The sequence below is a fragment of the Poecilia latipinna genome, unplaced genomic scaffold (genome assembly GCF_001443285.1).
Source record: "Poecilia latipinna isolate Pla-1442-1.1 unplaced genomic scaffold, P_latipinna-1.0 Scaffold1254, whole genome shotgun sequence".
Taxonomy (NCBI): Eukaryota; Metazoa; Chordata; class Actinopteri; order Cyprinodontiformes; family Poeciliidae; genus Poecilia; species Poecilia latipinna.
This window is the reverse complement of record NW_015113870.1, coordinates 1-9292: the sequence shown is the minus strand read 5'-3', so window position 1 is coordinate 9292 and position 9292 is coordinate 1. Positions and strand designations below refer to the sequence as shown.

Sequence of the window (9292 nt, the reverse complement as noted above, 5' to 3'; positions counted from 1 at the left end):
TTGATTATAGATTAATAGATTTACTGGACAGAAATTACAAAGAACAAATCTGGTTCTTAAATCCTAATGAGTCAAATTGAAAGTGTCATAGAGTCACTGAACACCACCATGACATTAACATGAAATATAATATTGAAGAAATAAAAATATTGAATCTAATTAAAAACATAAATAAGTGATCAGTTCTTTACTGTTATGGTCTGTAAGATATATTTATTCTCAGTACTAGGTGTGGTCTCAACAAACCCATGACATTTCAACTATATTATTTTACCTTTTATCTGGAAATAGTGTCTGTTTATTCTTGCCATACGGTCCTCTGTATTAACTATTGCTCTAAAGGTCTTGCCATACAGTTTATTCCTCTGTATTTACTTTAGTTTCTTATTTTATTCTTGCATTTTGTTCTTCATTCATTTCCATTTAGTTTCCTTTGATTAGTATTATCCTCTCTTGGTTTATTGCCATGTCCGCTTTAGTTTATTTCCTGTTGCTAATTTATTTTATCATTTATTGACGCTCACCATCATTAATCTTCACTCATCACCTGCTGCGCCGCATAATCGTCATGTTTCACATCATGTGTTGATTTTTCACTGTTCAGCGTCGGATTTTCTGTTTTTATGCCATAATTCACATTTAGTTCGTTGCTCCGTTTTATGTCCCACTTCTCTTGTTTCAGAGGTACAAACACTGAATAGAAGGAGAGCTGCCATCGATACAGTTGCAGCCAAGCATGATTTAATGTTACACAATACAGTTTTACCAAGTTGCTCAAAGTCTAAACTGGCATTGTTGTGCATTTAAGGTGTAAAGTTTACCTTCGACCAAACGACCACCAAAGGCATCCTAGCGCCCTCCTTTTGTAAAAATGTCCGCCAGCGCCCCCTGTCGTCCTCTGAACGCCCCCCGGGGGGCGGTACCGCCCACGTTGAGAACCGCTATCCTAGAGAGTCTCTATCTCTGGGAAAATAATGTCACAGAAAATCAAACTTCCCGCTGGATTGATGAGGTAATGGATTTCACAGGTGATGGAACCGTTTTGGAACTTTTGTAGTTGTGATGGTCAAGGTTTGGAAGAAGCCATCTGTCATTATTGGAGATTTTCATACGAACCATGATTGTAAACACTTTGTCAAGTATTTTCTTCAAGTACATTTCTATGTTGTACTCAAGGTGTACGGATGGGAAATGTGGTCCTTTATTTTGGATTAATCAAAGGTCACAATTTTTTATTTTCATGAGTCAACTGGCTATAATTGGATCAGAATAAAAATCAAATCTTTGGGATGATCAGGATCAGGAGATGCACAAAGGTTTATCAACTGGAAATTGGAGAATCAACTGTAGACTGGGCAAATTGACCAAGAGTTGATTTTCAAAATGTTCCTCAGACTGAAGGTTTATGTTAATAATAATCCATTCAATGATAAGTAATTCAATAATAACTGGGTTGTTCTCTCGTATTTGTTTTCTCAACTTGAAGGTTCTGATAACGGCTTTAACTACGGTTGGTGAACTGGGTGATCCCAATGTCTTCAGTGACTGACCTTTCTGCAATGATTAGGTAAAACACATAGTTTGTGTTTTTCATTTGGACTGAAGCTGTCAGTCTTTTGACTGATAATACACCCAGCCAGACAACTTCTAGGCCTTTATCTCTGATGATATTGGTCAAAAGACAATGGCATGGGCAGATTGCCCATTAATTGTTCAGCAGCAGAAACCAAGTGTGCAAAGTAAAATGTCCGTATGGATTTTGTTTTCTGCAGTAAAAGTCAAGTTAAGGAACTGTAGCAAAGGATGCCTCATGCCTCCACCTCCACTATCTACCCTTTCCCAAATGGGCAGCTGACCGGACAAGTCGAAGTGATGGGACCAGATGACCTCATGGTGTCTGTCGCAAGGTGATGGTGTTTCAACTGACAGTCTGATGTTGATTAAACCTACAGGTACATGCCCTGCAGCTCAGTATGAGCTGCAGGGCATTGTGACATTCTTCTCTTGTTTGTCACCTTGACAATCTTGCTGTTTCCTTGAGCGGGCCATTTGTGGGCAGGATTATAACCGAGTCAGGGGTCATCCTCAAAAGCCTCATTTTAGACTTCTTCTGGCCTAACCAAAGAACGGGACAACCCCAGTCTAACCAGGCGGTGCACCCACTTAGAGCTTCATCCGTTACTGTATAATCTCATTTGTAGGTTTCGTTTCATTCACTTTTTCAAATTCTGTTTGTCATTTGCGATTTAGAGAAACAGTCTGGAGCTGGGAAAGAGGCCTCTGACGTTCCTCAGGCCTGCAGTGATGGTTCTAACCTGGAACAAGTGTGGCACCTACATGGCCCTGAGTATCTCAGCTGGACTAAAATCGCTTGAGTGACGTCACACAGGTCTGCTGACAGATTTGATTATCTTTCTGAACTGATCTGATCTAACGATCATTGAAAACATTTAAACTGTTTGCTGCAGACGCTAGTCAATCTCCTGTTTCTCCACAAGGAGAAAAATGACATGCTCTCTGGGAGGAACGCCTCCTCAGCCTCCTGACAATAAGTGTGACGTTGTGCTTAAACCTAAACTCTGACTTGTCTTGCTGAGGTATCAGTCATTTTTAAAGTAATTGTTTTCTTCTCTCTCTCCCCTCCCATCAGCTGAGTTTCTGGAAGAGACTGTGTAGCTTTTGCGTACAACGAGCCATCTAGTTGTTAAGCTAAAAAAATTCAATTATCTGGCAGTAATGAAAACAAAATGACAGTACGCAAAAAGTTGTACTGTGTTTGATGTTGCTGTTGTCTTGAAACTCGGAAACTTAATACATTATTTGGTTTTACAGTGCCTTGGAAAAAGTACCCTTTGAACTTTTTCACATTTTTATCATTACAACCAAAGACCCATATCATTTTTGGGGGGTTTCATGTGTTTGGCAAACACAAAGTCTTTAAAACTGGGCTATGTATATTTTTATATATATATATATATATGTTTTACATATTCATTAAAACTGTCACTATGTTGTGACAGAATGATATGAGACAGATGATCTGTGAAAAAAATCAGGCTCCTCTGCCTTCTCCCAGTGCTAACTACAAAAATAATCACTGCAGTCAGAAACAGTCAATCAGAACCAGGAGGAGGGTCTTAGCGCTGTCAGTCAAGCTTGTGTACTTACCTCTGACTGCCTCCCCCATTGTCTCTGCTACTCTACAGCTAGTTCAACACAATGCAGCCCGCCATGAATGCTAAGGCTAGTTAGCATGACCACTGATGATGGCGGGTAAACAGTTTTTCTGGGATGGCAAGTTGCTTCTCTGCTGTTAATTCATTTAGCAGCACGTACATGGAGTCACAATTGACAGTACTAAGACCTTTCTCCTGGCTCAGGTTGGTTGTTTTTGATCAGAAGCGTGCATCTCTAGAGACGGCAATAGTAGCTCAGGGAGAAGGTGAGGGAAGACCCTGGAGGACACCGTTTCATAAATTGAAACACATTCTTCCACGTGTTTGTAGCGCCCCCTGCGTTGCTTATATTCTGACAGTAATGGCGTTTTATCATTCAAAGGTATGCCACACTTTTCAGGATCTTTAGTTGGTCAAATACATGAAACAAATTAATGGATCATGAATACTTTTTAATGGTGTTGTGAAGGCTTTGTTGCTATTTCCTGCTCTCAATAAAATCACCAGGACTGTCTGTTGAGATTAATTACTTTCAACCACAAGAAGACAAACTTGTTAACTCGCATTGTGTAGCAGGAACTCGTTGCTGATCTTCAGTCAAGATTCTGTCACACGTTCATGCTGACTGCGTCATAAGAAAAAAAACAGCTGTCATCCTTACTTTCTGACATTTCTCTTTTTCACTCTATAGGCTTAATTTTTCGGAAAACAGATTTTTTTTTGTCATTAGTCCAAATATCCATAAGAACATTTTATGTAGAATAAAACCAGCCGAGAGTTTCAGTTTCAACCCATACGCTAGATCTAGTAACGTTGTGGTCCTGAAAAGAAAACAAGACTTATGTAATATGATGGAGTCTCAGAAACATGTCTCTACATGTGTTCACAGATCGAGGACTAAAAGGGATGCAAGAATATTCAGGAATATACAGCCTAAAGAGATATTTATACCCAGATGCTTATTGATATAAACAAGAGAGAAAATGTCCAAGAGATTTCTAAATAACTACTCAAATTACAACATGTCCCCAATCGCCATATCATCCACTCTGGTTTGTCCACAGACGTTTTCATAAAATTCTATAAAAATGTATCTATGTATACATGAAGGCTTATGTGTACGTACAAGTAATATTTAGTTAAATCTACCTTAGCAAGTTCAAGAGAAAAATCCTTGCGACCATCAGTCAATTCAAACATCAGGTTTTTGTATATTTCTGGTTCAATGTACAATTATTTAACTTTTTTCTATTTTAAAATATTGAATGAAAAGCTCAGCCCAAAGCAAACTGTGGACACTTTATGGCTTTTCAAAGTTAGGATGAGTTGGAGGTGTTTTTCTCTTTTGTCTGTCATGCAGCATCTTGTCTTCACTGGGCAAGCCGGAAATATTTATCAGGGTATGTTCAAATGATCTCATGCGAGAAAACTTTGTCATAAGTCATTTGGCAGGAGCTGAAATCAGTTTCAGCATTGATCTTTGTCCTCTTCAATATTGTTGTTTTAATGCTTTAAAAAAAACTGATGTACATGTAACCCAGGCTTTCTTTTGTATGACTGAGAGTTAGCACAAATAGCAGTTTTCTTGATTTTTTTTAACTCTGTTTTTGCCAGTGTTAGGCTAATACAGTGTTTAGTTTTTTGGGTTTTTTTTGCTTCTTTAAGAATTGCATACTGTGTTCATAAACTGACACTGTGCACACTCCTAGAAGACCAAAGTCATTTATTTACTTTGATTGTTGCCTAGATAATCTCTTCTACTGACACTGAAACAGATAATCCAGCATATTAATTCTCTGTCAACAAATGGTGGCTGTCCTTGGACATCGATGGAGCATTAAATATCAGAAAATCTGCAAGTAATGTTAACCCACTCTAAATAAGGATTCTGTTTAGTAACTTTTATACTTTTTTTTTTGCCAATTAATAATGCTGCAGCAATGGAAACCTAAATGAATGTTCTGTAAAAACAAAATGCATCGTACGTTTTTAAACATGTGAAGAAACATGTCATTCCATCTCCCATCACTACATACATCATTCAACTCCTGAGATTCCAGTAGCATGAATTTTGTCCTTCAGTTAATGCATTACAATATCCTCTCTAATTAAACTGTTTTCCATGAGGCAGACAATAATATTTACAATGAGATGTACATGAAGTTTTCAAATAACTTATATTTTGCATTATGCATCTATCTTTTGTGGAAGTTTCTGATAAAAGCTCTACTACTAAAAACATGTAACAACCATAAGAGGTTTGCTTACCAACTACTTTTCCCCCACTGATATATTTTATGTAATCTGTGTAAGCAAAATTGCAACATTTTACAGGTGACATTCTTCCAACTCTGCGGCTCTGTAGGTCACACTGCTGCTACTTTTCTCAGATCTCAGAAAATGTTCTCCGACTATGTCTTGCATATCTCAGTCTTCAATAGTCGTGGAGTCCCAAATGTTAGTGGCCCAACTCCTTTATCTCTTTCTGAGCGATACCATTTAATTTCTGTAGGCTACAAATTTTAAAAGCAGCTACACACAGGAAGTTTTCTAAAAATATGTTAGTGTTCTTCTAAACATTAGGGTGAAATAACCCCAGGGTACCTGTAGGACATGAATAAAAGCTGATGTTTATCAGATCTAACACGGATTCAACCAAGCGCCTAATAAAAGTCTTCAGAAAGCAACAGAGTCTAATGACGAGGAAAACGATCCCTGTCGGTCCACATTCAAGTGATATTTGTGGTTGAACCTTATCGCCGCTCATTCCTCAGCCACTGCTCGTCAGGGAGGGACTATTTTTTTCCTCTACCGTGATAACCGCTGTGGGCGGAGAGCTGAAAGCTCTGGAAGGAGGTGTTGGCTACATGCGGGCCAGCAGTAATAATAATAGAGTTACCTCCTCCTCGGCAGGAGTCAGGAGGAAGTGTTGCGTCGCGTCTGGACTTACCTGCCATTGAGTCGATTTAATCCGCCGAACTCACCTGGACTAATACAAACTGGCAGTAAGTAAAAGTCACTTTCAAAGTTAAACATTAACTCTTCACTGAGCTGTTTTCGCTTCATAAAGGCTACTATAGTCCTTTCAAACCAGCTATTGTGAGGATTTAAAGGGAATTTTGAAAGCTCGTACTTCCGCGTGAACGTCTTTTAATTGGCTAACAACTTGTTAAGTGGGGGGGTTGATCGGGAAACAAAATGATGTAATAGTCGGTCAGGATCCTGTAACGTCGCTGTATTTCCATGTCTGAACTGCTTCCTTGAACTCTCGTCCAGATTCAGCCTTCCTTATCACGACCTGACCGGAGCACCATGGAGCCCAAAGCAGCGAGCAAGGACCGGTTCTTCATAGTCATCCGCGGGAAGTCGCGGAGAGGCTTCTGCCGCGGCTGCATCGGTCGCGTGGAGGCGGAGACGGGGCGCGGGGAGCTGACGGGGCTCATGTACGGCTGCAGCTCCAACGCCGGGAGCCCCAAGAACGGGGGCTTGGTGAGGACGGAGGACGCGTACCCTCTGACCCGACACCAGGCCCAGCTGCTGCTCTACATCTCCAGCCCCAGCAGACGCCTGGAGATGCTGTGCAACCCGCAGCTCTTCTCAGCCATCTGCGAGCTGACCCCGGGCGACCTGGTGGTGATCAGGTACAAGAAGGGCCACGTTCCCGGGATGGTGAAGAACCTGATGCAGATCGGAAAGAAGGAGAGCAAGGACGACCTCAACATGCTGGGCTTCGAGGTGGAATTTGTGGTGAGTTTGTCTGCTTTTCTTTTCCCTCAATTAACACACAAATTGATCCTCAGTTGCATGTTGATGAATCATGAGCAAATAATCCCTTATGGTCTTTCCAAAATTGTCCAAAGATTATCAGCAAGATTGAGTTGTTTGCAGAACGTCACATGCAAGCATGCTTGATTTTAAGATCCGTGTACGTAAAGCTGTTTGCTTTCCAGTAACCACTTGTTCTCCGTTTCTGTCTAAGGACTCCGAAGACAACTTGTCGCCCAAACAACTTGGACAGCTTCCCATTTTCAGCGCTTCAGACATCATCCAGGTGGTCCCGTCTTACTCCGTCCCCCTGGGACTGCAGTACAGAGACATCAAAAGAGGCGGTGAGTTCAACCAGACCTGAGCTGAAAATGTCAAAACACCTCGATGTTCCAGCAGGCCATTCTTTAAAGAATCTCCGCTCTGAAAGTATCGGATTTTGATCAAAGACCTGTGATACCTGAAGGGGTGGGGGGGATGCAGGCAATGCACTCATGTACAACTTGTCACATGTACAGCCGGAAAGACCAGTTCTGTCGCTCTGGAATGTATGACAGTAGATTTTGTCACATGATCTTGCATTTCTTTGCAGCTGGCGCTCATGAAACTGTCTACATATTTTCACTGGAGGCGTGTAGATACAGTGCCTTGCAAAAACACTCACACCCCTTGAACATTTCTTTGCGTTTTGTCACACACAAACTTTAGAGAATTTTAACATTTTTCGTTGACCTTCGTGAACTCAGCTGTCCTATTGGACACCTCAGTAGTGAGGGCACTGTTTCAGCCTTCGTGATGCTAGCTGCATTTAGCATCACGAAGGCTGAAGAACATACCAGACAGGTCAGAGTGTGTGTTGCGGTAGGGCTGGGTTATAAAACTATCTCAACACTGCAAAAACACAACATATGATGTATTTAGTGCAAATACCTTAATACACTTGAAATATAACAAAACTAACTTACAAGTAACTTTTTGGCAAGATGTAAGAGCCTGTTTTAAGTCAGTAATTCCTATTCCAACAAGACAATTTTTCTATGTTACAAGTACTTTAAAAAAAATCAAGATGAAGGAGTAATTGACTTAAAACAAGCTCCTATATCTTTGCTAAAAAGCTAATTGTAAGTTTTTGTCTTTTTATGTAGATATTTGCACAAGAAATATAGGCAAAAAATATTTGGTAAGATTTTGTGGTCTTTTTGTGATTTTTTTTTTTTTTTTTTTAACAGGGATCCTTTGGGGGGCTCACAGGTACAAAAAAAAAAGTTTTGGTCTACACTGTAAAAACACAATTTGTGGCACTGCATATCTTCCTGAAAACACTGAAACGCCAATAGTGAAACATGGCTCTCCTTCCACTTCATCACCGTGTGCCACTTTATTTTGGCCTTCTTCATAAAATCCTGATGAAATATTTTAAAGCTTGTGGCTTTGGAGATAAAATGTAGAGAAAAACAAACTTCTGGGGATGTGACGCATACGCAGGACATCACACTTATGGTGCCATGTTGGCTGGAAGCGTGTCGAGACGCCATGTGATCAGCCTGGAAGTTAAAAATAAAAAAGAGTCTCATGACTCTTTCCCCTCCCTCTCACTCACACACCTGTCATACCTGTCTGCAGGCTCAACTGGGAAAGTGGTGATGCGCATCAACTCCATGCCAAGTACCGGGACGAGCAGAAGACAAGTCACCAACAGCCAATCAATGCGAAGCGTCGCTCCAGGCCGGACGCAGAGCGAGCCTCCTGTCCCTCTAGAGGTCGGCTCCTTGGTGGAGGTCGTCAACAACGCAGGGGTCACGGTGTACGGAGTGATCCGGTGGTTGGGGATCCCAGAGGGGAAGCTGGAGACATGGGCCGGGGTGGAGCTGGTGGGGGATTCAGAGTTTGCATCAATGTGCTTCTGGTTTTGTTGCAAACGGCGATTGTGCTCATTTTACTATGATGTGGTGGCAGGACTATGAAGTGGCGGGCTGCTCTGACGGGGTGTACAAAGATCAGCGGTACTTCACTTGCAAGGAGAACTGCGCTTTGTTTGTTCCCGTCACAAAATGCAGCCCAGACAGCCGGTTCGTCTGCTCCTCCACAGAGATGGAGACGTTCAACACCACAGAAATCCCTCCAGGTTTGATATTTGCTTCCAGTTATGCACACACAACTGAAACTACACACACTTGTACATTTCTATTGTAAATCTGGAGATGTACAACAATGCGGCCATATTATGGAAAATTATAGTTGCTGCTCTAAATGCAAGCAGCTGCAAAGGAGTGTGTAACACTAGGCCTGTCGCAATAAATCAGTTAATCGCATCGTGAAGTAAAACAAACTCAGAAATTTTCATTTGCATA

The 9292-nt window shown here is 41.1% G+C and overlaps 2 protein-coding genes across 2 annotated transcripts in view; both read left to right on the top strand.

Annotated features, from left to right (window-relative positions):
- The window catches only part of LOC106961021 (gamma-glutamyltransferase 7-like), an 8387-nt gene extending 6008 nt beyond the window's left edge, over positions 1-2379 (top strand). Inside the window, exons 9-11 of the mRNA XM_015054484.1 lie at positions 1852-1907; positions 2033-2153; positions 2251-2379. Of these exons, the coding sequence (XP_014909970.1) occupies positions 1852-1907; positions 2033-2153; positions 2251-2379 (306 nt within the window). The remainder of the gene's footprint in view (positions 1-1851; positions 1908-2032; positions 2154-2250) is intronic.
- A 3613-nt stretch (positions 2380-5992) lies between these two features.
- LOC106961024 (uncharacterized) lies at positions 5993-9149 on the top strand. Its single transcript, XM_015054488.1, has 5 exons — positions 5993-6181; positions 6453-6923; positions 7156-7285; positions 8565-8812; positions 8898-9149. Exons 2-5 carry the CDS (start codon positions 6489-6491, stop codon positions 9132-9134), a joined length of 1050 nt encoding a protein of 349 aa, XP_014909974.1. The 5' UTR covers positions 5993-6181; positions 6453-6488; the 3' UTR covers positions 9135-9149.
- Positions 9150-9292: the final 143 nt, after the last annotated feature.

Excerpts from the sequence above, each read along its gene's own strand:
- LOC106961024 (XM_015054488.1), top strand. The coding sequence starts at position 6,489 with ATGGAGCCCAAAGCAGCGAGCAAGGACCGGTTCTTCATAGTCATCCGC. Across the intron at positions 6,924-7,155 it reads GCTTCGAGGTGGAATTTGTG|GACTCCGAAGACAACTTGTC; the intron begins GTGAGTTTGTCT and ends TTTCTGTCTAAG. Across the intron at positions 7,286-8,564 it reads CAGAGACATCAAAAGAGGCG|GCTCAACTGGGAAAGTGGTG; the intron begins GTGAGTTCAACC and ends ACCTGTCTGCAG.